The following is a 27,863-nucleotide window of genomic DNA, read 5'->3' on the forward strand; positions in this document are numbered from 1 at the left end:
CTAACTTGTCCTCAGGTTTGGTGATCAGGCCCCGGTCCTTGGACATCGTCTTCAACCGCACCGACCCTAAGCAGTACGACCAGTATGTCCAGCATCTGGAGAACTTCCTTCAGCGTGAGTGATAGATCCCCTCTTTCAGTCCCATTTTTAGTTTCTGAAGAATGTGTACATCTGACATCTATGCACAAATACAGTTTTATCGGTTAAGGAAATGAGTTTCAGTAGTTGCAGTTGATGACACTTTTGTATACAGCACATTTACTAAGGAGAGTGTTCTACCTGACTTGAAAGGGCAGTGGCACTGGAATATGCGAATGCATGTAAAAAGTAGTTAGTATGCAACACAAAACAAACTGATTATGTAATATGTATCCCAAAGAAACAAACAAGTAACGAATACATTACTGTGACATAATTATTAGCTATAATTTTGACATGTAATATTTAGGTGAACACTGTCTGTACCAGGTAAATAGCAGGCTGTCAAATACAGTGGAACTTGAGTCTGTGCCCTATGTTGGGACCCCTCAGAATACAACGACACTGTGCAGGAGAAGAACGAGCTGTGTATGGTGGGAGAGTACTATGAGCAGGATGATCAGGAGGAGAAGAAGGTGTGCCAGTTCAAGCGCAGTCTGCTCCGGCAGTGCTCCGGCCTGTCTGACCCCACCTTTGGCTACGCCGAGGGCAAACCCTGCGTCCTCGTCAAGATGAACAGGGTGAGTGCCCCGATTTGGGGATCGTTGGTCGGACTCTTCTCAAAATGAAATAGACAGCGTTAGCCCACTGAACTAAAGCCTAAAGACTGGAGCTTAAAGCCTAAGCCATTAGCTCTGGGAGCTATCACAAGTCATCAGGTCTCAGGCAGGGTCACTCCTCACACAAGCGTGGTTCACTGAACTACCTCCCCTACACGAGTACCTCCGTATCTTAGATCCATTGCCTTTGAACTATAGCTTTTCAGTGTTTCCCTCTCTCTCTGTCTTCGTGCAGAAGTAGAGTTTGTTCAAATTCATATTGAAAAATGCTTATTCTGTCCTTGATACTGCACTTGTTTCTTAATCACTATTTGGAATATCCTCTGTGCCGACAGGGCATTCTGTGTCAGCGTCTCTGTTTGCAGGGATAGAGGTCAGAGTGCATTGATTGGCGTGTGTTGCCTGATTGGTATTCAATCTAACTTAATGAATCCTATCAGGGGCAATTAAGAAGATTCTTAGGCATCTCCGAGGCAGCTATGTTTATGAAAGTACAAGTCCTTGGCCTTTCAGTAAGCAGGCAGCACACATGTGCCCGATCTACTGACTGGTCCTTATATGGCCAGCTCAAACCAAATCATTTCCTTGCGTCACTAACTGAGCTACTTCTCAACATCTTTTAACTCAAATCAGTGCTTCCATTTTTGAGACCATTCTGAAATCTGGTGTGTCTTGATCATGTTTACATGTAAATAAGCTTGAGGAATGTGTAAGAAACACCAGAACGAAATGGTGAACTCACTAAAGGTTGCTATAATAGTCTTTATGATACTCTTCTCACTCCTGTAGATCATTGGACTGAAACCGCGCGGGGACCCCTACATTAACTGCACAGCTAAGGTAAAGCAAACAAACAGTTTTTATTTTGGGTGTAACAATGAATTGTGTGTGTGTGTGTGCTCCAGGTTGTGTTTTTGTCTGCTAGGACTTTGAGACAGGTTTTGTACTCCCTAACGTGTCTTTTGTTTTGTATTTGTGTGTGTGCTTTATGTAGGAATGCACACGTCTGTTTCTGTCTGTGTTTTCACACAAGTGTCTATATTTGATTTCTCTCCACGCTGCCTGTAGGGCCAGCAGTACACTGGTGGGTAAGAAATCGGGTCCTAGCCCCCCCTATGTTTCCCCATGGTCCTAGCCCTAGCCTTTCTCCATTACCTTTCTGCGCTGCTTCTGTCCACCTCTGTGATGTGGCGCTTTGTCCTCTGCTGCTTTAAACAGCATTCATGGCTTTCTAATCTAACCCCTATAACTAATCACCCCAAAGACAATATAGACAGAGGAATAGTCAATATTAAAGTGTTGATCTTTTTGGTAATTAGTGTCACTGACTGTATATAACTGCAGTTGGCGTATGTATCTGTATGGTAATGCATTGGAACCTGAAAAGGTTCCTTCCGTTGATTTTAGAACTCTGCTCCGCTGCCCATGGCTCCCACTAACGGTGTTTCCATGGTTTTCTTCTGGCTCTGAACTCTGACCTTTGTGACCCGATGGCAAATGTTTGAAGGTCTACAGAGAAACACTGATGCTGTATTCTGCCCTTCAGCAAAAATAGAGACTGGCTCTTTTAACTCCCCTCCATCTGTCCTCCTCTCTTTCTCTCTGAATTCATTTGAATTTCTCCTCTCCACCGTAAACCATTCTGATAACCATAGAGAACCATCTGGTGGCAGATTGTGTGTGTGTGCGCGTGCGCGTACTGGTATGTGTGAGTGGGTGGTAACTATATTGTGTGTGCGTGCGTGTGCATGCGTGGTAACTACATTGTGTACTGTGAGAGTATGTGGTGGTTTACAGACTCCAGTATGTGTTTGTAGACTCCAGGATTGTTTTTATGTGATTGTGTACAGAGTTAGTCAGATTGTTGTTCTGAGAGTCGGTGGAGGCAGCGTCGTACGGTCCCAGTGCATTCATATGTGTAGTTCTGTGATCTCACACCTCTTCCTCTTCCTCACCCCCTCCTTCCACCTCTTCCTCCTTATCCACTTCCACCCACAGAGAGAAAGCCCCCTGCAGATGCAGTACTTCCCATCCGAGGGGCGGTTCGATAAGATGTACTTCCCTTATTACGGGAAGAATTTGCATGTAAGTACATGACGCTACATATTTATATTGTGAAGGAAACTGTTAATGAGATTGAATGCAGAATAATTTAATTGTAATTACAAGTAGTAAATGTTACTGTTGTCAAGGCAGTCTGGGGAGATGAGAATCCTGGGAAATGTACAGTATGTGGGTGGACTATATTCACCTGAGGCACTGAGTGCAAATTGATTGTCAGAGTATTGTCATGACAACCACTGTTATGTGTATGGATGTGCGCACGTCTGTGCATATATGAATTAACAGCGGTCTCCCTCCATCTCTCCCTGTGTGTTTGCCAGTCAACCTACGTTCAGCCTCTGGTCGCGGTCAAGCTTCTGCTGACCAAGGAAGACTACAACAACGAGCTGACCATGGAGTGTAAAATCGAGGGCTCCGACCTGCGGAATAGTGACGACCGCGACAAGTTCCTGGGGCGCGTCACATTCAGGGTCAAAGTGGTCGAGTAGTGGTTCAGGAAAACCACTAGAGCTGCACAATGCCGCCTTTGCGTGTAATCAATGCCCTCACCCACCTCCACTGAACCGTCCTCCTCAATCCACTTCCCCCCTCCATCCGGCCAGGACCAGGCCCTGCCCCCTTGGCTACTGCAGGGGTGGATCAGGGGAAGCTACGGTAGCATGGTGGTGTGCTCCTTATATTCCTTTTTAAATCCCCATCCCCTATCATATGTCACTGACTCCTCCACCTGCCTGCCCCCCTCTTGGACCTTCATCACACCATGAAAAGGGAAATACAATAAACGAACCATTTGAATCCCCCCCTCAAACACACACACACAAACACACACACACCTCTCACCTCCATTATAGTCAGTGGTGATGTAGCGACATCGTGCCATAGTATGGACCTGTATATAGCTGTATTTGGAGCATTGAGTTGATGTGGTGTCCCGTAGTGCTGTGCAGTCTGCTGTGTGTGACGTGTTGTTTCTGTATGTACATACTTGATGGCTATAAACACTGTTTCTGTCTTTAGCTCACTGTGTCTGAACGCTGTAAGAAATCAAACTAAGAAATAACGAATAGCTGTAATTTAAGATTATTGTATAAGAGAATACGTTTAAGGATGAAAAAATGCACAAAAATATATCTGCTTATAATTCAACCTACCTGTCCAACATCTAAGGGAAGAGGTTTTTACACACCTATGGGAACTGTGCTTTGTACAGATGCCTTAAGGTCTGTATGAGAACAAATTTGAAATAAAGATGATTTTTTTTAAATCTCAATTTGTGTCTATTTACTTTTAGTGCCATGGCTGTGCCTAAGAACACCAAGGAAACCTGCCTAAATGACTACCGACCCGTAGCACTCGCGTCTGTAGCCATGAAGAACTTTGAAAGGCTGGTCATGGCTCACATCAACACCATTATCCCAGAAACCCTAGACCCGCTCCAATTTGCATACCGCCCCAACAGATCCACAGATGATGCAATTGCTATTATACTCCACACTGCGCTTTCTCACTTGGACAAAAGGAACACCTACAGTGGCGAGAAAAAGTATGTGAACCCTTTGGAAATACCTGGATTTCTGCATAAATTGGTCATAAAATGTGATCTGATCTTCATCTAGGTCACAACAGTAGACAAACATAGTCTGCTTAAACTAATAACACACAAACAATTACACGTTTTCATGTCTTTATTGAACACACCGTGTAAACATTCACAGTGCGGGGTGGTAAAAGTACGTGAACCCTTGGATTTAATAACTGGTTGACCCTCCTTTGGCAGCAAAAACCTCAACCAAACGTTTTCTGTAGTTGCGGATCAGACCTGCAAAAGGTCAGGAGGAATTTTGGACCATTCCTCTTTACAAAACTGTTTCAGTTTAGCAATATTCTTGGGATGTCTGGTGTGAACTGCTCTCTTGAGGTCATGCCACAGCATCTCAACTGGGTTGAGGTCAGGACTGACTGGGCCACTCCAGAAGGTGTATTTTCATTCTGTTGTTGATTTACTTATTTGTTTTGGGTCGTTGTCCTGTTGCATCACCCAACTTCTGTTGGCGGACAGATAGCCTAACATTCTCCTGCAAAATGTCTTGATAAACTTGGGAATTCATTTTTCCGTTGATGATAGCAGGCTGTCCAAGCCCTGAGGCAGCAAAGCAGCCCCAAACCATGATGCTCCCTCCACCATACTTTACAGTTGGGATGAGGTTTTGATGTTGGGAGGTGCCTTTTTTTCTCCACACATAGTGGTGTGTGTTCCTTCCAAACAACTCAACTGTAGTTTTATCTGTCCACACAATATTTTGCCAGTAGCGCTGTCGAATATCCAGGTGCACTTTTGCAAACGTCAGATGTGCAGCAATGGTTTTTTTTGGACGGCAGTGGCTTCTTCCATGGTGTCCTCCCATGAACACCATTCTTGTTTATTGTTTTACCTATCGTAGACTCGTCAACAGAGATGTTAGCATGTTCCAGAGATTTCTGAAAGTCTTTAGCTGACATTCTAGGATTCTTCATAACCTCATTGAACATTCTGCGCTGTGCTCTTGCAGTCATCTTTGCAGGACGGCCACTGCTAGGGAAAGTAGCAACAGTGCTGAACTTTCTCCATTTATAGACAATTTGCCTTACCGTGGATTTATGATTATCAAGGCTTTTAGAGATACTTTTGTAACCCTTTACAGCTTTATGCAAGTCAACTATTCTTAATCTTAGGTATTCTGAGATCTCTTTTGTTCGAGGCATGGTTCACATCAGACAATGCTTCTTGTGAATAGCAAACTAAAATTTTGTGAATGTTTTTTATAGAGCAAGGCAGGTTTAACCAGCATCTCCAATCTCGTCTCATTGATTGGACTCCAGGTTAGCTAACTCCTGACTCCAATGAGCTTTTGGAGAAGTCATTAGCCTAGGGGTTCACATAATTTTTCCAACCTACACTGAATGTTTAAATTATGTATTCAATATAGACAAGAAAAATACAATGTGTGTGTTATTAGTTTAAACACACTTTTTGTCTATTGTTTTGACTTACATGTAGATCAGATCAAATTTGATGACTAATTTATGCAGAAATCCAGGTAATTCCAAAGGGATCACATACTTTTTCTTGCCATTGTATGTGAGAATGCTATTAATTGACTACAGCTCAGCATTCAACACCATAGTGCCCTCAAAGCTCATCACAAAGCTAAGGACCCTGGGACTAAACACCTCCCTCTGCAACTGGATCCTTTACTTCCTGATGGACCGCTCCCAGGTGGTAAGGGTAGGTAACAACACATCTGCCAAGCTGATCCTCAACACGGGGGCCCCTCAGGGTTACGTGATCAGACCCATCCTGTACTCCCTTTTCACTCATGACTGCATGGCCAAGCATGACTCCAACACCATCATCGAGTTTGCTGACGCCACAACAGTGGCAGGCCTGATCACCGACAACGACGAGATAGCCTATAGGGAGGAGGTCAGAGACCTGGCAGTGTGGTGCCAGGGTAACAACCTCTCCCTCAATGTGATCAAGACAAAGGAGAAGATTGTGGACTACAGGAAAAGGAGGACCGAGTACACACCTATTCTCATCGACGGGGCTGTAGTGGAGCAGGTTGAGAGCTTCAAGTTCCTTGGTGTCCACATCACCAACAAACTATCATGCTCCAAACACAACAAGACAGTTGTAAAGAGGGCATGACAACACCTTTTTCCCCTCAGGAGACTGAAAAGATTTAGCATGGGTCCTCAGATCCTCAAAAAGTTCTACAGCTACACCATCGAGAGCATCCTGACTGGTTGCATCACCACCTGGTATGGCAACTGCTCCAACTGTCACTACAGAGGGTAGTGTGTATGGCCCAATATATCACTGAGGCTAAGCTTCCAGCCATCCAGGACCTCTATACCAGGCGGTGTCAGAGGAAGGCCCTAAAAATTGCCAAAGACTCCATCCACCCTAGTCATAGACTGTTCTCTCTGCTTCCACACGGCAAGCGGTACCGGAGCCTTAAGTCTAGGTCCAAACGACTTCGTAACGGCTTCTTACCCCCAAGCCATAAGACTCCTGACCAGCCCCCCCCCCCCCCCCCCAGCCCCCCCCCCCCCCCCCCCATTTTTACTCTGCTGCTGCTCTCTGTTTATTACCCATGCATAGTCACTTTACCTCTACCTACATGTACATAATACCTTAATTACCTCGACTAACCAGTGCCCCCCACACATTGACTCTGTACCGGTACCCCTGTATATAGCCTCACTACTGTTATTTTATTGTTGTTCCTTAATTATTTGTTATTTTGCTTCTTTTTTTTTAACTTCAGTTTATTTTAGTAAATACTTTCTGAACACATATTTTTCTTAACTGCAGTGCTTGTAAGTGTGCATTTCACTGTAGGTCTACACCTGTTGTATTTGGCGCATGTGACAAATAACATTTTATTTGATTTTATTCGATTAAAGGAGAAGTGCACTGCACACAGTGCGACTTTTAATGGCAATTTGCCTGACATCCACAGAGATCACACACGGTAAACGCTGCAGACGTCAGCTCTTGTCAACAATGCAACTTTAAATCCAAGCCCAGGATTTGAATGTGGAGTTCAATTTATTTAACTAGGCAAGTCAGTTAAGAACAAATTCTTATTTACAATGACGGCCTAGGAACAGTGGGTTAATTGCCTTGTTCAGGGGCAAAATGTCAGATTTTTACCTTCTCAGCTCGGGGATTTGATCTAGCAACCTTTCGGTTACTGGCCCAACAATCTAACCACTAGGCTACCTGCCACCCCAAATGCTCTGTAGTATTGTGTTGACATGGTGCCCTCACATGGTGGTCCTGTGGAAACAACCCTGATGGAGGTCTATTAATTGAAATGTTGATCCACTAAAACATTTTGGAGGATAGGCCTGCAAATACTGAACAAAAATATAAACGCTACAGGTAAAGTGTTGGTCCCAGAAATTGGTCCCAGCACAAAAAACTTTTTTCTCTCAAATTGTGTGCACAAATGTGTTTATATCCCTGTTATATATCCCTCCTTTGCCAAGATAAACCATCCACCTGCAGGTGTGGCATGTCAAGAAGCTGATTAAATAGCATGCCCATTACAAAGGTGCACCTTGTGCTGGGGGCAATACAAATGTTAATTTCTCTACCGTAAGCTGCCTCCAACGTCGTTTTAGAGTACTTCACAACCGCAAACCACGTGTAACCACGTCAGCTCAGGACCTCCACATCCGGCTTCTTCACCTGTGGGATCGACTGAGGGGGGTTGGTGCTGAGGAGTATTTCTGTCTGTAATAAATCCCTTTTGCGGGGAAAAACAAATTCTGATTTGCTTGGCCTGGCTCCCCAGTTGGTGGGCCTGGGTGCCAAATGGGTGGGCATATGCCCTCCTAGGCCCAACTATGGATGCACCCCTACCCAGTCATGGGAAATCCATAGATTAGGGCCAAATTTATTTATTTCAATTGTCTGATTTCCTTATATGAACTGTGACTCAGTAAAACCTTTGAAATTGTTGCATGTAGCCTTTATATTTTTGTTCAGTATAATTAGAGCAGTAAAAGCACGTTTTGTCATATCCATGGTATATGGTCTGATATACCACAACTGTCAGCCAATCAGCATTCAGGGCTCGAACCACCTAGTTTATAACACAACCTAAAAGCTGTTATATAGTGCCTTTTATACCCTTTTAAACCTTTTTTTATACCTTTTGGCGGATGTGAATCCGAACAAACAGATTTTTAAAATAAAACAAATTAAATATGACTAGATCTAATGTAGGGTTAGGATAAAGGATTACATAATTAAAAACCTGTCCAGGTTCTCTAGGCCTATGCGATCCTACAATAATTGGTGCCGTTGTTGTTATACATGAAAAAAATGATTATGAATATTAAAAATGTAAAGGACATATTATTGTTCCGGTACACCCCGGCAAATGGATTAGGTATTGTCAACATGGTTGTTGTCTCCAGTAGTGTGTGGATGGATGGTTAACACTGGGATAAACTGATTAAAATTAATAGCAGAGCCAAAATGAAGCACTTCCCTTAGCGAGAAGTATATTATATTTTTTACATGAGCTACATACGCTACCCTTGTATTTGTGATTCTAATGATATAGGCCTGTGTAAAAACCGCCGAGGCAATGACACTGGAATAAAAACAAAATGTGTGTTGGTGGAGAGAGGGTTGGTTTTACAGGTTTATTCGCTCTACATTGTCAGCACTGAATGTCTTATTTGATGGCGGCAGGTAGCCTGGCGGTTAGGAGTATTGGACTAGTAACCCGAAAGGTTGCTGGATTGAATCCCCGAGATGACAAGGTAAAAATCAGTGGTTCTACCCAAGACAGTTTACCCACTGCCCTCTGTATGCCGATGACGCGGATGTTGATTAAATCAGCCACCCGCACCTCTCTGATTCAGAGGGGTTGGGTTAAATGCGGAAGACACATTTTTCGAACAATTGGATCCAATAAACTGAGCAGGCTGGGCTGAAATGCTTATAGCCTTTGCTTTCTTAATGTGAGTGTGAATCTATAATATTGTGCTGTTATTATTTCTAATATTATTATTATTAATTTTTTTCTGTCTGTTTTCCATGTTATTTAGTTCTCTTAAAAAGCACTCTCATAGATATGCAATAGACCCATGGGGCTTTGAATGTGTGAGTGAAGGGTGGCAGCATTGAATTCTTTTTTCATGGGACTGCCCATATTTCCCTCTGGCCTATGCCAATTGGTTTGGGTTTGCCTTACAAGGGTTTGCCTTACATGCTGACCACACCGCTCACGTTGCAAAATAAATGTACACATACATGTTATTCAAACATTGCACCAACACTGCTCGCGCGCGTCTGCGTAGCCAGGCGCTAAAATAGAAATTGGTTCTATTTGTGACACTCAACACGCTGCAAGTCTGGCCTCTCCTCATTGGTTTTTAGGAGCATATACGCCCGTGGGTGATTGAAAGATGAACTTAGGTCCACACTCAGGTTGGTTGTAGTAATGCTGTAAAGTTCATTGCCAACCGCCATATGAAGTCCAAATAAGAACAAGAAGACTGAAGGAAGGAGGAGAGATGATGAGAAAAAAATTTGGTTAACCGTTTTATCTGTGGATTAATTGTCAGAGTAGAGGCCCTAGTGCATTTCAAGTAAAATAACAATCAAATGTCAAACTGGACAGTTTTATCTCAATCTCTTCATTCAAAGACTCAATCATGGACACTCTTACTGACAGTTGTGGCTGCTTTGTGTGATGTATTATTGTCTCTACCTTCGTGCCCTTTGTGCTGTTGTCTGTGCCCATGCTTTGTGCTGCTACCATGTTGTGTTGCTACCATGCTGTGTTGTCACATGTTGCTGCCTTGCTATGTTGTTGTCTTAGGTCTCTCTTTATGTAGTGTTGTGTTGTCTCTCTTGTCGTGATGTGTGTTTTGTCCAATATTTATATTTTATTTATTTGTCATTTTTTATCCCAGCCCCCGTCCCCGCAGGAGGCCTTTTGCCTTTTGGTTGGCCTTCATTGTAAATAAGAATTTGTTCTTAACTTAACTGACTTGTCTAGTTCAATAAAGGTTAATTAAATAATACAAAAAAGTATATAACAAGACAAATTAGCGAGCAACAGCAAGCTAGCTAGCTAAATTGCCAAAAATGTTTAATGCTTTTTGACCTGTCGCCAAATGAATATAATTGGTTCAGAGTTTGTTTTGATATTTCAACCTGCGTGTCCTGATCGCTTCTGGTGTGGGTGAACAAATTAACGTGTGCGCCATCACACACACACACGTACGTGCGGTCTGCTCAGCATGTTAGGATGAACAGGTGCGTCATTAGGCAGGGAGATGGTCTTAGTGACAACAGACCTCCTAGATATGGGGGAGGTTTTAGTGGGTGGAATATTAGGACAATTGGAGGTTTACACAGTTGTAGCTACACTTTGCTTAACAGTGCTGTTGTGTATTGATATTCTAGTTTTGTCCGTTTAGGGCACCTGTAACCCCCCCTTACCTATGTTGAAAGGCTTGGAATGTTCTTCCTGTGAAACACATTAAAATAATGCCCACGTTAATTTCTACTCCCGTCTCATGTCCTGTCCTTATAGTAGTTGTATAAGTAATACAGTGTGCTATACAACAAAACTGGCGACGAGGAAGAAACGTTCTCACGTTTATGCTCATTATCTTCGACAGAAAGTTGAGTTAAATTCGTAATTTTTTTCCGCTGTAGAAAGACGCAAACAAAACGTGGAGCTAGCCAGTCGAGTGACGCTAGCTAGCTTTTGATGTCACAGCAACGAGACCCTAGAGGGATAGGAAGAGTTTCGCTGCGAGAGAAAGTGAAGTCAGCGTGAGTTAAAATAAGAAAAAAATGGTCTGGGAGTAAGGGACTGAAAGGTGAAAGGTGCGAGAAAGAAAAATAAACCGAAAATGTTTGCATTGGTTGGAAAAATAGGAACATTTAATGAATCTGTGGAACAATGGAGTTCTTACACAGAAAGTTTTGAGTACTTTGTGTTGGCAAATGGAATTAAAGCGGAAGTCAACATTTTTGACTGTTATCAGAGGAAAAACATTCCTGAAAAACCTGGTGATAAATCATATGGTGAAATTGTGGCTACCTTAAAAGGACATTATTCTCCCAAACCACTGATAATCGCAGAGAGATTCAGGTTTCATAAGAGAAATCAAGAGGAGGGGGAATCAATCTCACAGTTTGTGGCTGTATTGAAACAGTTATTTGAACACTGTGAATTTGGGAGATCAATGAGTGACACTATACGTGATAGGTTAGTGTGTGGCATGCGCAGCGAGGCAATTCAGAAACACCTTTTGACTGAGAGTAACTTAACATTGCAGAGAGCAAGACGCACAACAGCCAAATGCATCGACCCAAGTGCATAAGGTGTCTACGGAGTTTAAAAACAAGGCAGGAGGTGGCAAGCCATGCTATCGCTGTGGGAAACCAGGTCACCAAGCAGAGGAGTGTTGGTCCAAAGACTTAGACTGCAGAAGTTGTGGGAAAAAGGGTCACATCGAACGTGCATGTAAAAACAAAAAGACACAATCAAACAATGGTACTGAACAAAGGAAAAGCGACCTCAGGGAGTACACAAAGAAAGTGCATAAAATGGAGCACACAGAGGATGAACAAAGTGATAGCCTGTCTGAAGGGGAAGAATCTTTGCATGTTATGTCCATTTCAGACAATGGATACTGGTTGACACCGCTACTGGATGGAAACGCAATACGGATGCAAGTGGACACTGGAGCAGCCATATCTTTGCTGTCTGAGGCTGTATACAAGGAGAAACTACATCCCCTCACACTACAGCCCACAAAGATGACGCTGAAAACATACACCGGTGAGATTGTTCCAGTGAGAGGAAGCGTGATTGTTACAGTGGAGCTGTAGGAGCTGTAACAGAAGGTAAAGCTACCACTCTACATTGTGAAAGGCAACCATCCAGCATTGCTAGGATGCACATGGCTGGAAAAGATCAAACTAAACTGGCAGGAAATTCACATGGTTGCAAAAGAGGACACAAACCTACAAGGGATATTGAGGAAACACGCGGATGTGTTCAAAGGAGAACTTGGCAGTATGAAGGAGATAACAGTTAAACTGACCATGAAACCAGACAGCAAGCCAAAATGCTTCAAAGCTAGACCTGTTCCATACGCCATAAAACCAAAAGTTGAAATTGAGCTAAACAGACTAGTGGAGAGTGGAGTATTGGATCCATTGAGGCTACACCTGTTGTTCCAGTCATAAAAAATATGGATTACTCAGACTCTGTGGTGATTTCAAAGTCACAATTAACCCAGTCTTGACTAACTGAAAAATATCCACTACCCCTCATTGACGACCTCTTTTCTGGTTTAGCTGGAGGACACAAATTCATTAAGATAGACTTGTCAGGCCTATCTACAGATGCATGTGGACCAAGAGTCACAAGAACTGTTGACCATAGTGACTCAAAGATGACTGTACAAGTACCGGAGGCTTCCTTTTGGAATCACCTCAGCTCCGGCCTTGTTTCAGAGAGCTATGGACCAGATACTGATCAGGCTCACTGGGGTCCAATGTTACCTCGATGATATAATCATTACCGGCAAAGACGAGCAGGAGCACCTGAGGAACCTGAACGCTACACTACAGAGATTGGAGGAGTACGGTCTGAGGGTCCGGAAGGACAAATGCACATCTTTATGGGCCTCTGATGAGTACCTGGGCCACGTCATCGACAGTTCGGGGCTCCACAATGCGCCATCGAAGGCGAAGGCCATTGCGGAAGCTCCATCCCCACAGAACGCGAGTCAGCTGAGATCAATCTTAGGACTACTGACATACTACGCAAAGTGTGTGCCAAACCTAGCTAACATGTTAAAGCCACTGCATGAACTTTTGAACAAAACCAAACAGTGGAAGTGGACAGACAGATGTGAGGAGGCCTTCAAGAAAGTGAAAACAGCTTTAGCTCAGTCAGAGGCCCTAACCCACTTCAACCCCAACTTGCCATTACAGTTGGCATGTGATGCATCGCCTTATGGCGTTGGTGCGGTTGTCTCACACATCATGCCATCAGGTGAAGAAAGGCCAATTGCTTTCGCATTACGGACCTTAAGTAAAGCCGAGAGCAATTATGTACAGATAGAGCATGCAACACTCGCCATTCTGTTTGGAGTTAAGAAATGTCATCAGTTTCTGTTTGGCCAACGATTCACACTGCTGACGGACCATAGACCCCTCACCTCCATCTTTGGTCCCCACACAGGCATTCCGTCGCTTGCAGCCAGCCGCATGCAGCGATGGCCATTATTGTTATCTGCTCACCACTACGATATCAAGTACAGAAGGTCTGAGCAGCACTGCAATGCAGACGGCCTCTCAAGGCTTCCCTTACCTGTCGCACACACTGAGCACTCCCAGGCTGAAATCTTCTACTTCAAGGAAGTGACGAACACCCCAGTTACATCTGTCCAAGTGAAAAAGTTCACCCACACTGATTCAGTGTGGTGAACCTTACCTAGTGAGGAGAAACGAGCTCACAGTTCAGTTTGGATGCTTGCTTATGGGGTTTTTCGAGTCATCATACCGCCGCCACTGAGAAGGCAGGTGCTTGAAGAACTCCATTCAGGGCACTGTGGCATGGTGCGAATGAAGGAGATTACACGCAGCTACTTTTGGTGGCCAGGTCTGGACGCAGCTATCGAAGACAAGGTCAAGTCATGTTCTACATGTCAAAGGATGAGGAACATGCCTCAGCTAGCGCCATTACACCCATGGGACTTCCCAGAGGAGCTTTGGCAGCGAGTCCATATAGTCTATGCAGGCCCACTGGAGGATCGTATGGTTCTTAGTTGTAGTTGACGCACATAGCCAATGGCCTGAGGTCACAGTGATGAAGAGCACCTCAACGGAGAAAACCATCGAAGAGCTACGGTCAATCTTCAGTCGCTTCGGCTTGCCAATGCAACTCGTTAGTGATAATGGCCCCCAACTGGTGTCTGAAGAGTTCCGGTCATTCATGGAAGCAAATGGAAATCAGCACATCAAGTCAGCACCGTATCACCCTGCAACGAACGGCCTCGCTGAAAGGTTTGTCCAAACGACGAAGCAAGCTTTAAAATCATCACAAGGGAACGGCACCCTCAATAGGCGCCTAAACACCTTCCTGTTAACCTAAAGAAACACTCCCCACGCTACAACCAAAGTGGCACCAACGTCAGCCATGATGAAAAGACAGCTTCGCACGCGACTCGACCTCCTGAGACCTCCAAAGATTAAACAGGTTGTACAGACACAACAGAGAACACATGTGGAGAGACGGAGCAAAGCAAAAAACAGAAGCTTCATAGCTGGAGAGAGAGTTCTTGCTCGGAACTACTGCAAAGGTCCAAAGTGTTGCAGACTTGTTTACGTGTTGCTGTGCGTTTTGTTGCCAACCTTACTTTGCTACCTGACAAATTTACGGTTTTTACTTTTTAATTACCATTTATATTTTTAGTTTTTCCCTCACTCAACTTTTTCACTCTGGACGCTTTATCTGGACATGGTTCATCAGGACTTCCAACAGCCGAAGCTAAGTAGTAACATTAACATGATGCCTTCTAATTGCAGTCGCTGTACTCATAATATACAGGAGAGCGATCACCTTACGGCGAGGATAGCTGTGCTGCAAGCCCAGCTTCAGACGCAATCGTTAGGCAAGGGTAATTTCAGTGTAGGAAAGGATGAAACAGCGTCTGTGCCACCAGTCAGTACAGATAGTAACGTTAGTACAAATCCCCTCGCACGGTCCCCGCAGCCGGACAACTTTCTCATGGCTTCTGGAGGGAAATGCTGTAGGAATGCTCAACCGGTATCGCTCATTCAGCCGACAGAAACTTTCAACCGGTTTTCCCCATTAAGCAGCGAGTCGGAGTCTGAGGCCGAGCCTTCTCTGGTCTCTACTCCTTCCGTTACGGGGTCTGAGACGCCGAAAGCTTCCCACCATTAGCTCTGACAAATTGAAAACCCTAGTCATTGGCGACTCCATTACCCGCAGTATTAGACTTAAAACGAATCATCCAGCGATCATACACTGTTTACCAGGGGGCAGGGCTAAAGCTAAAACTGGCGAATGTAGAGAGTATAGAGATATTGTTATCCACGTCGGCACCAACGATGTTAGGATGAAACAGTCAGAGGTCGCCAAGCGCAACATAGCTTCAGCCTGTAAATCAGCTAGAAAGATGTGTCGGCATCGAGTAATTGTCTCTAGCCCCCTCCCAGTTAGGGGGAGTGATGAGTCTCACAACTCAATCGCTGGTTGAAAACTGTTTTCTGCCCCTCCCAAAAAATATAATTTGTAGATAATTGGCCCTCTTTCTGGGACTCACCCACAAACAGGACCAAGCCCAAGCCTGGCCTGCTGGGGAGTGACGGACTCCATCCTAGCTGGAGGGGTGCTCTCATCTTATCTATCAACATAGACAGGGCTCTAACTCCTCTAGCTCCACAATGAAATAGGGTGCAGGCCAGGCAGCAGGCTGTTAGCCAGCCTGCCAGCTTAGTGGAGTCTGCCACTAGCACAGTCAGTGTAGTCAGCTCAGCTATCCTGATTGAGACCGTGTTTGTGCCTCGACCTAGGTTGGGCAAAACTAAACATGGCGGTGTTCGCCTTAGCAATCTCACTAGAATAAAGACCTCCTCCATTCCTGCCATTATTGAAAGAGATCGTGATACCTCACATCTCAAAATAGGGCAACTTAATGTTAGATCCCTCACTTCAAAGGCAGTTATAGTCAATGAACTAATCACTGATCATAATCTTGATGTGATTGGCCTGACTGAAACATGGCTTATGCCTGATGAATTTACTGTGTTAAATGAGGCCTCACCTCCTGGTTACACTAGTGACCATATCCCTCATGCATCCCGCAAAGGTGGAGGTGTTGCTAACATATACGATAGCAAATTTCAATTTACACACAAAAAATGACGTTTTCGTTTTTTTATCTTTTAGTCAGGAAATCTATGCAGCCTACTCAATCACTTTTTATAGCTACTGTTTATAGGCCCCCTGGGCCATATCCTGTCTAGGATGAGGGTGCCGCTAGCGGCACTCCCCCCCCACCCCCACTGAAAAGGCAGAGCCGCGAAATTCAAAAAAAATATTTTTTTTAAATATTTAACTTTCACACATTAAAGTCCAATACAGCTAATGAAAGACACAGATCTTGTGAATCCAGCCAACATGTCCGATTTTTTAAATGTTTTACAGGGAAGACACAATATGTAAAGATGTAAATCTATTACCTAAAAACACATTAGCATAATCCACCATCTTTTATTTGTCCACCAACACCAGTAGCTATCACCAATTCGGCTAAACTAAGATATTTATAGCCCCTAACCAAGAAAAAAACTCATCAGATGACAGTCTGATAACATATTTATGGTATGGGATAGGTTTTGTTAGAAAAATGTGCATATTTCAGGTAGATGGCATAGGTTACAATTGCACCCACCGTCACAAATGGACTAGAATAACTACATAGAGCAACGTGTTTACCTACTTACTAATCATCAAACATTTCGTAAAAATACACAGCATACACTAATCGAAAGACACAGATCCTGTGAATACAGACAATATTTCAGATTTTCTAAGTGTCTTACAGCGAAAACACAATAAATCGTTATATTAGCATAGCACATAGCACATAGCAGCCCAGCATTGATTCTAGCCAAAGTGAGCGATAACGTCAACATCGCCAAAATATATTATTTTTTTCACTAACCTTCTCAGAATTCTTCAGATGACACCCCTGTAACATCACATTACAACATACATATACAGTTTGTTCGAAAATGTGCATATTTAGCCACCAAAATCATGGTTAGACAATGTGAAATGTAGCCCAGCTGGTGAGAAAATGTCCGTGCGCCATATTAGACAGTGATCTACTCTTATACATAAATACTCATAGACGTGACTAAAAAATATAGGGTGGACAGGGATTGATAGACAATTTAATTCTTAATACAATCGCGGAATTACATTTTTTAAATTATCCTTACTTTTCAATACAGTTTGCGCCAAGCGAAGCTACGTCAAAAAACATGGCGTCCTAAGCCACTAACATTTTTCGACAGAAACACGATTTATCATAATAAAAATGTCCTACTTTGAGCTGTTCTTCCATCAGTATCTTGGGCAAAGGATCCTTTCTTGGGTCTAATCGTCTTTTGGTGGAAAGCTGTCCTCTTGCCATGTGGAAATGCCAACTGTGTTCGGGATGAACTGGAAGCGTGCCCAGCCATTCACAGCGTTTCAGAAATAAATGTCCCAAAATCGCACTAAACGGATATAAATTGCTATAAAACGCTTTAAATTAACTACCTTATGATGTTTTTAACTCCTATAACGAGTAGAAACATGACCAGAGTAATATTACTCCCTCCACTAATGCTTGGAACAGGTGCGGGTCGGTGTCCTCTAGGCGCATGACGCAGCTCCAAAAGAGTGACTAGCCTCAGGGTTTTTTAATTTGTAGTGCCTGTGAACGCGCAATCGACCCCATTCAAATCGTCATCACGTAAAGGCATCCAGGGGAAGACGTAAGCAGTGTCCGTATACTCATAGCAATAACTGTGGCCTTTTAACTGACTCCAGATCAGGGGCCAACATTTCTGAAATCTGACTCCATGTCAGGGAAATTGCTGTAGAATGGGTTCTGTTCCACTTAGAGACAAAATTTCAACTCCTATAGAAACTATAGACTGTTTTCTATCCAATAATAATAATAATATGCATATTGTACGATCAAGAATTTTGTGGGAAGCCGTTTCAAAAATTACACGATTAGCATAAATAGTGACAACAGCGCCCCCAGCCTCAACAGGATATACAGCGTTCCTCACTGAGTTCCCTGAATTCCTATTGGATCTTGTAGTCATAGCAAATAATATTCTAATTTTGGTGATTTTAATATTCACATGGAAAAGTCCACAGACCCACTCCAAAAGGCTTTCGGAGCCATCATCGACTCAGTGGGTTTGGTCCAACATGTCTCTGGACCTACTCACTGTCACAGTCATACTCTGGACCTAGTTTTGTCCCATGGAATAAATGTTGTGGATCTTAATGTTTTTCCTCATTATCATGGACTATCGGACCACCATTTTATTACGTTTGTAATCGCAACAAATAATCTGCTCAGACCCCAACCAAGGAGCATCAAAAGTCGTGCTATAAATTCTTAGACAACCCAAAGATTCCTTGGTGCCCTTCCAGACTCCCTCTGCCTACCCAAGGACGTCAGAGGACAAAAATCAGTTAACCTGTAACGATTTTCGTCTGAAGATGAGGAATCATCGGACCAAAGCGCAGCGTGGTAAGTGTTCATGTTAATTTATTAAAAACAGAACACTAAACAAAATTACAAAGAGAACGAAACAAAACAGTCCTGTCTGGTACAGACACAAAGACAGAAAACAACTACCCACAAAACCAAAATGGGAAATGGCAACCTAAATAGTATCCCAATACAGAGACAACGATAAACAGATGTCTCTGATTGGGAACCAATTCAGGCCACCATAAACCTACATTCCCCTAGACAATACAAAATCCCCATAGATAAACAAAAAAAACCTAGACAAGACAAAAACCCATAGATAATACAAAAACTAAACAAACCACCCTTGTCACACCCTGACCTAAACAAATAATAAAGAAAACAAATATAACTAAAGTCAGGGCGTGACATAACCGCCTAACTGAGGAACTCAATTTAACCTTGTGCAATACCCTAGATGCAGTTGCATCCCTAAAAACTAAAAACATTTGTCATAAGAAACTAGCTCCCAGGTATACAGAAAATACCCGAGCTCTGAAGCAAGCTTCCAGAAAACTGGAACGGAAATGGCGCCACACCAAACTGGAAGTCTTCCGACTAGCTTGGAAAGACAGTACCGTGCAGTATCGAAGAGCCCTCACTGCTGCTCGATCATACTATTTTTCCAACTTAATTGAGGAAAATAAGAACAATCCGAAATGTATTTTTGATACTGTCGCAAAGCTAAGTAAAATGCAGCATTCCCCAAGAGAGGATGGCTTTCACTTCAGCAGTAATAAATTCATGAACTTCTTTGAGGAAAAGATCATGATCATTAGAAAGCAAATTACGGACTCCTCTTTAAATCTGCGTATTCCTCCAAGTTGTCCTGAGTCTGCACAACTCTGCCAGGACCTAGGATCAAGAGAGAAACTCAAGTGTTTTAGTACTATATCTCTTGACACAATGATGAAAATAATCCTGGCCTCTAAACCTTCAAGCTGCATACTGGACCCAATTCCAACTAAACTACTGAAAGAGCTGCTTCCTGTGCATGGCCCTCCTATGTTGAACATAATAAACGTCTCTCTATCCACCGGATGTGTACCAAACTCACTAAAAGTGGCAGTAATAAAGCCTCTTGAAAAAGCCAAACCTTGACCCAGAAAATATAAAAAACTATCGGCCTATATCGAATCTTCCATTCCTCTCAAAAAAATTGAAAAAAATGTTGCTCAGCAACTCAATGCCTTCCTGAAGAAAAAACAATGTATACAAAATGCTTCAGTCTGGATTTAGACCCCATCATAGCACTGAGACTGCACTTGTGAAGGTGGTAAATTACCTTTTAATGGCATCAGACCAAGGCTCTGCATCTGTCCTCGTGCTCCTAGACCTTAGTGCTGCTTTTGATTCCATCGATCACCACATTCTTTTGGAGAGATTGGAAACCCAAATTGGTCTACACTTTATCTGTCGGAAAGATATCAGTTTGTCTCTGTGAATGGTTTGTCCTCTGACAAATCAACTGTAAATTTCAGTGTTCCTCAAGGTTCCGTTTTAGGACCCCTATTGTTTTCACTATATATTTTACCTCTTGGGGATGTCATTCGAAAACACAATGTTAACTTTCACTGCTATGCGGATGACACACAGCTGTACATTTCAATGAAACATGGTGAAGCCCCAAAATTGCCCTCGCTAGAAGCCTGTGTTTCAGTCATAAGGAAGTGGATGGCTGCAAATGTTCTACTTTTAAACTCGGACAAAACAGAGATGCTTGTTCTAGGTCCCAAGAAACAAAGAGATCTTCTGTTGAATCTGACAAGTTATCTTGATGGTTGTACAGTCGTCTCAAATAAAACTGTGAAGGACCTCGGCGTTACTCTGGACCCTGATCTCTCTTTTGACGAACATATCAAAACTGTTTCAAGGACAGCTTTTTTCCATCGACGCAACTTTGCAAAAATCAGAAACTTTCTGTCCAAAAATGATACAGAAAAATTAATCCATGCTTTTGTTACTTCTAGGTTAGACTACTGCAATGCTCTACTTTCCGGCTACCCGGATAAAGCACTAAATAAACTTCAGTTAGTGCTAAATACGGCTGCCAGAATCCTGACTAGAACCAACATTTTTTATCATATCGAGTGAAAATTTTATGGAATGGTCTGCCTACCCATGTGATAGACGCAGACTCGGGCTCAACCTTTAAATCTTTACTGAAGACTCATCTCTTCAGTAGGTCATATGATTGAGTGTAGTCTGGCCCAGGAGTGTGAAGGTGAACGGAAAGGCTCTGGAGCAACGAACCGCCCTTGTTGTCTCTGCCTGGCCGGTTCCCCTCTCTCCACTGGGATTCTCTGCCTCTAACCCTATTACAGGGGCTGAGTCACTGGCTTACTGATGCTCTTCCATGCCGTCCCTAGGAGGGGTGCGTCACTTGAGTGGGTTGAGTCACTGACGTGATCTTCCTGTCTGGGTTGGCGCCCCCCCCCCCCCCCCCCCTTGGGTTGTGCCGTGGTGGAGATCTTTGTGGGCTATACTCGGCCTTGTCTCAGGATTGTAAGTTGGTGGTTGAAGATATCCCTCTAGTGGTGTGGGGGCTGTGCTTTGGCAAAGTGGGTGGAGTTATATCCTGCCTGTTTGGCCCTGTCAGGGGGTATCATCGGATGGGGCCACAGTGTCTCATGACCCCTCCTGTCTCAGCCTCCAGTATTTAGGCTGCATTAGTTCATGTGTCGGGGGGCTAGGGTCAGTCTGTTATATCTGGAGTACTTCTCCTGTCTTGTCCGGTGTCCTGTGTGAATTTAAGTATGCTCTCTCTAATTCTCTCTTTCTTTCTTTCTCTCTCTCGGAGCACCTGAGCCCCAGGACCATGCCTCAGGACTACCGGGCATGATGACTCCTTGCTGTCCCCAGTCCACCTGGCCGTGCTGCTGCTCCAGTTTCAACTGTTCTGCCTGCGGCTATGGAACCCTGACCTGTTCGCCGGACGTGCTACCTGTCCCAGACCTGCTGTTTTCAACTCTCTAGAGACAGCAGGAGCGGTAGAGATACTCTCAATGATCTGCTATGAAAAGCCAACTGACATTTACTCCTGAGGTGCTGACTTGTTGCAACCTCGACAACTACTGTGATTATTATTATTTGACCATGCTGGTCATTTATGAACATTTGAACATCTTGGCCATGTTCTGTTATAATCTCCACCCGGCACAGCCAGAAGAGGACTGGCCACCCCTCATAGCCTGGTTCCTCTCTAGGTTTCTTCCTAGGTTTTGGCCTTTCTAGGGAGTTTTTCCTAGCCACCGTGCTTCTACACCTGCATTGCTTGCTGTTTGGGGTTTTAGGCTGGGTTTCTGTGCAGCACTTTGAGATATCAGCTGATGTCAGAAGGGCTATATAAATACATTTGATTTGATTTGATACGGGCCCCTGTGGTTGCACAACCAGGGCCTATGTTCTACACAGTTCACACACCGGAAAACATCATCTGGAGGAGACAGGTGGATCAACTGTTGCCAGGAACCAACCTCAGAGATGACTCCTGTCAAGTGACAAACCAAGATCAGCTACTGGAGACCTACCATGACTACGAGCCATCACCTGAACATCCACTGCAGAAACCTACAAATGTGGAAAGTGCTCCAGACTCACCTGAACCAGCCAGAGTGCCTACTCAGGGTACTGTTGCACCCCAGTCTGGGCATACACCATCACCACTCAGACTCAGAGACAATGTGACTGTAGACTCACCTGTCCGTTGTCATTACCCTGCAAGAGAAAGATGACCCCCTGACAGGTTGACTATTTAGTTCAGATTAACCTCTGACATTGGGGCAGAATACACCTCAGGGTTAAGTCTGGGAACTGAGGCAGTCTACCCTCTTTCCCTCGTTTAGAAAAGGTTCCCTAGTTTAGAAAAGCAGATTATGTTTCCTCATGCAACGTATTTCAATTATTTTACTACATCACATTAATCACGCAATGATAATTAGTTTGATGGATACCCTAGGTTTTGTACGACGTTATAAATTACGTCGAGATTCCATCTTAATTCCCTCTAACTTTATGGAAAAAAGGTTTAGTCAATAAATCCAGAAACTCCTCTCATACTGGGAAGAATTTTTTTAACACATTTTCAGGCCTTAGGTTTTATTTCACATGTAGTATTACTGGCCTATCTGGGTGATGTTTTTTCTCGCCTGAATGATCTGTATCTAGAATTACAGGGACTCTCCGCAACTACACTGCTCAAAAAAATAAAGGGAACACTTAAACAACACAATGTAACTCCAAGTCAATCACACTTCTGTGAAATCAAACTGTCCACTTAGGAAGCAACACTGATTGACAATACATTTCACATGCTGTTGTGCAAATGGAATAGACAAAAGGTGGAAATTATAGGCAATTAGGAAGACACCCCCAAAAAAGGAGTGATTCTGCAGGTGGTGACCACAGACCACTTCTCAGTTCCTATGCTTCCTGGCTGATGTTTTGGTCACTTTTGAATGCTGGCGGTGCTTTCACTCTAGTGGTAGCATGAGACGGAGTCTACAACCCACACAAGTGGCTCAGGTAGTGCAGTTCATCCAGGATGGCACATCAATACGAGCTGTGGCAAAAAGGTTTGCTGTGTCTGTCAGCGTAGTGTCCAGAGCATGGAGGCGCTACCAGGAGACAGGCCAGTACATCAGGAGACGTGGAGGAGGCCGTAGGAGGGCAACATCCCAGCAGCAGGACCGCTACCTCCGCCTTTGTGCAATGAGGTGCACTGCCAGAGCCCTGCAAAATGACCTCCAGCAGGCCACAAATGTGCAGTGTTGCTTCCTAAGTGGACAGGTTGATTTCACAGAAGTGTGATTGACTTGGGGTTACATTGTGTTGTTTAAGTGTTCCCTTTATTTTTTTGAGCAGTGTAGTTGCGGAGAGTCCCTGTAATTCTAGATACAGATCATTCAGGCGAGAAAAAACATCACCCAGATAGGCCAGTACTACTACATGTGAAATAAAACCTAAGGCCTGAAAATGTGTTAAAAAAAATTCTTCCCAGTATGAGAGGAGTTTCTGGATTTATTGAATAAACCTTTTTTCCATAAAGTTAGAGGGAATTAAGATGGAATCTCGACGTAATTTATAACGTCGTACAAAACCTAGGGTATCCATATATTATATGTATATGTATATTAAGTGTATATTGGAGCTCTTTTCTTTCTGCATTAACAACGACAACACACTTGTATGATTTTTAATGATTTTTTTGTGTGCAAATGAACTCAAGCTTACGGACAATGTCAAATGTGATATAGCGAAGCACCTGAGTGAGCTGGGTGCACAATTACGCAGGTACTTTCCCGAAACGGACGACACAAACAACTGGAATCGTTATCCCTTTCATGCCCTGCCTCCAGTCCACTTACCGATATCTGAACAAGAGAGCCTCATCAAAATTGCAACAAGCGGTTCTGTGAAAATGTAATTTAATCAGAAGCCACTGCCAGATTTCTAGATAGAGAGTTTCTTGCCTTGGCAAATCGCGCTGTTAAAACTTCATTGGGATAGGAGGTAGTATTTTCACGTCCGGATGAAAAGCGTGCCCAAAGTATACTGCCTGTTTCTCAGGCCCAGAAGCTAGGATATGCATATAATTGGTAGATTTACATAGAAAACACTCAGAAGTTTCTAAAACTGTTAAAAGTATGTCTGTGAATATACCAGAACTGATATGGCAGGCGAAACTTCGAGGGCAAACCATCCCCACCCAACAATTTTTTTTTTTCAATTGCTAGTACTATAATTATAGGCCCAAGTCCTCCCAGATTGCAGTTCCTAGGCCTTCCACTAGATGTCAACGGTCTTTAGAAAGAGTTTCAGGCTGGTTTTTGGAAAAATGACCCAGAAATTGTAGTTTTTCTAGGTGGCTCCCATTTTGGCTGTAGTGTTTCCAAGCGCTTGGAGGAAAGCTCGTTCTTTGTTATTTACAGTGGGGCAAAAAAGTATTTAGTCATCCAGGCTTTGTTACTTTGGTCCCAGCTCTCTGCAGGTCATTCACTAGGACCCCCCGTGTGGTTCTGGGATTTTTGCTCACCGTTCTTGTGATCATTTTGACCCCACGGGGTGAGATCTTGCGTGGAGCCCCAGATCGAGGGAGATTATCAGTGGTCTTGTATGTCTTCCATTTCCTAATAATTGCTCCCACAGGTGATTTCTTCAAACCAAGCTGCTTACCTATTGCAGATTCAGTCTTCCCAGCCTGGTGCAGGTCTACAATTTTGTTTCTTGTGTCCTTTGACAGCTCTTTGGTCTTGGCCATAGTGGAGTTTGGAGTGTGACTGTTTGAGGTTGTGGACAGGTGTCTTTTATACTGATAACAAGTTCAAACAGGTGCCATTAATACAGGTAACGAGTGGAGGACAGAGGAGCCTCTTAAAGAAGAAGTTACAGGTCTGTGAGAGCCAGAAATCTTGCGTGTTTGTAGGTGACCAAATACTTATTTTCCACCATAATTTGCAAATAAATTCATAACAAATCCTACTATGTGATTTTCTGGATTTTTTTCTCATTTTGTCTGTCATAGTTGAACTGTACCTATGATGAAAATTACAGGCCTCTCTCATCTTTTTAAGTGGGAGAACTTGCACAATTGGTGGCTGACTAAATACTTTTTTGCCCCACTGTATTTCCAGTAATGAACATACTATTCTCCGTCTTAAATGTATCATTTATTTTCGTATTAGGATACTTAAAGTTTGATTATAAACGTTGTTTGACTTGTTTGGAAAAGTTTATTAGTAACGTTTGGGACTCATTTTGTATGCATTTTGATGGAGGGAAACTGGATGGATTATTGACTGAAGCGCGCCAGCTAAACTGAGTTTTTATGTATATAAAGGAGGACATTATCGAACAAAAGGACCATTTGTGATGTAACTGGGACCTTCTGGAGTGCCAACAGAAGAAGATCATCAAAGGTAAGGCATTTTTTATATCTCTATTTAGGAGTTTCGTGTCACACCTGCCTGGTTGAAATATGTTTTTCATGTGTTGGTATGCGGGGCGCTGTCCTCAGATAAACGCATGGTTTGCTTTCGCCGTAAAGCCTTTTTGATATCTGACACGGCGGCTGGATTAACAACAAGTTAAGCTTTATTTTGATGTATTACACTTGTGATTTTATGAAAGTAAAATATTTATAGTAATTTAATTTGAATTTGGCGCTCTGCAATTTCACCAGATGTTGTCGAGGTGTCCCGCTAGCTGCACGCCTATCCCAAACAGGTTTTAAGACACTGATGCTTTTTGCAACCACGTAAATATGTGAGAGTGGATTCTCGGCCCTCATTAGCATGAACACTGAATACAAGCACATTGTGTATGGAAATATTTTAAGACAGACTCTCTCCAATACAACCCAACATTGCAGAGTTATGTGCATCCTTTCAAGCACACCCTTCTCATTAACCCGTGGTGAGTTATTCATAATATTTGATGAACAAATAAGGTTTTACATGTAAGATGGCTAAATAAAGAGCAAAATTATTGATTATTGTTATATTATTATTTGTGCCCTGGTCTTATTAGAGCTCATTGTCACTTCCCACAAGCCGGGTTGTGAGAAAAACTCACTCATTCTTATGTTTAATAAATGTATCGTATAGTGTGTGTGTGTGGCAGGCTTACAATGACGGCAAAAAACTAAACTTGAGAGTGCGCTGAGCCTGGTGCTAGAGGGGGTACGCAGCTGGAGGTTGAATGTTTGAAGGGGTACGGGACTGTAAAAAGTTTGGGAACCACTGGACTATGCAAACAATTTGGAATTTCCAACATTGTTTAAAAAATAAAAAACAAGTAGCGATGCAGTCAGTGTTTCATCAACTCTTAGCCAAGAGAAACTGGCATGCATAGTATTGATATTAGCCCTCTGATTACAATAAAGAGCTAAATGTGCCACTCTGTTCTGGGCCAGCTGCAGCGTAACTCTGTCCTTCTTTGCAGCACTTCACCATGCAGGACTTAATTGACCCCCCATAAACGTAACGGACACATACCAGCAGCTGTGCCAGGCCCGCCACATTTGTTGACTCATCCAGCTTTAACGCATATAATTCACTGGCTTGTATGCAAAGCAGTAATTGTTTCAAAACATCTCCTGCCATGTCACTGATGTGTCGTAAAATAGTGTTGTTTGATGAAGGCATTGTCTGTATAGTTTTTTTTGCCTTTTCCCCCAGCATTGTCCCAGCCATATCCGCGGCAGCAGGAAGAATTAAGTCCTCCACAATAGTATGTCGCAAAGGATAAGTTGTCTTTTCCTCTTAAAATCATTTTCTTCCTTCCATGTTGGTCTTCCACGTCTGGAAGATGGAAAATATGCTCCAAGGGGACAATGTGTCTTACTCTCTTTCTCCGGATCTGTTCATTTTGTAAATTAATATTAGCCTTTGTTGTCCTTGCCACTCGGTAGCTCACCATATAAGACGCTTCTAGTCCCTTCTTATTAATGGTATCTGTTGCTTTTATAGAGTGGTTTCCCGCGAGAGAGTAACGGTTGTGATTGGATGTTAATTATTTGACTAGGCTACCTGTATTTGACGTTGTGTTGTTATTTCGCTGAACACTAGATGGTTTAATTTGATTTTTTTATTTTAAATTAAATTTGAATCACATTTTTATTTGACAGACCCCCGATGGCATTGCGCGTATCCCCAGTTTGGGAATACCTGGCATAGTCAACTTACCCCACCAGACATTACACCAGGGGTCTTTTCACAGTCCCTAGGTCCGGAACAAATTCAAGAAAATGTCAAGTATTATACAGAGCCATGATTGCATGGAACTCCCATCTCATATAGCGCGTCAACTGCAAACCTGGTTTCAAAAAACAAATAAAGCAACACCTCACGGCACAACCTCTCTCCACCAAGTGACTTACTTTTGGTGCGTATGTACTGACAAGTATGTGTAACTGATAGATGTGCACACACACGTTAATGTTTTTAAATATATGTGAAAGTAAAGTGTAAAGTAAAGTATTGTAAAGTATTTTGTCTGTAATGTATTTTTCATTGTGTCGGACCACAGTAAGACTAGCTGTTGCCATAGGCATCGACTAATGGGGATACTAATAAAATCATATGAAAAAAAATCTAACAGCACCTCCCCTCCCAAAAAACACCTTTGCCTTTCCTTTTCTGCAACTCTCAC

General features: G+C 43.2%; 1 protein-coding gene across 1 annotated transcript in view; it reads left to right on the forward strand.

Annotated features, from left to right (window-relative positions):
* Positions 1 to 4,092, forward strand: part of atp1b3b (ATPase Na+/K+ transporting subunit beta 3b) — a 41,124-nt gene extending 37,032 nt beyond the window's left edge. Inside the window, exons 3-7 of the mRNA XM_055879379.1 lie at positions 16 to 114; positions 532 to 719; positions 1,548 to 1,598; positions 2,757 to 2,843; positions 3,143 to 4,092. Coding sequence (XP_055735354.1) covers positions 16 to 114; positions 532 to 719; positions 1,548 to 1,598; positions 2,757 to 2,843; positions 3,143 to 3,310 — 593 coding nt within the window. The 3' untranslated portion in view covers positions 3,311 to 4,092. The remainder of the gene's footprint in view (positions 1 to 15; positions 115 to 531; positions 720 to 1,547; positions 1,599 to 2,756; positions 2,844 to 3,142) is intronic.
* The last annotated feature ends 23,771 nt before the right edge of the window (positions 4,093 to 27,863 follow it).

The sequence above is a fragment of the Salvelinus fontinalis genome, chromosome 24, assembly GCF_029448725.1.
Source record: "Salvelinus fontinalis isolate EN_2023a chromosome 24, ASM2944872v1, whole genome shotgun sequence".
NCBI lineage: Eukaryota > Metazoa > Chordata > Actinopteri > Salmoniformes > Salmonidae > Salvelinus > Salvelinus fontinalis.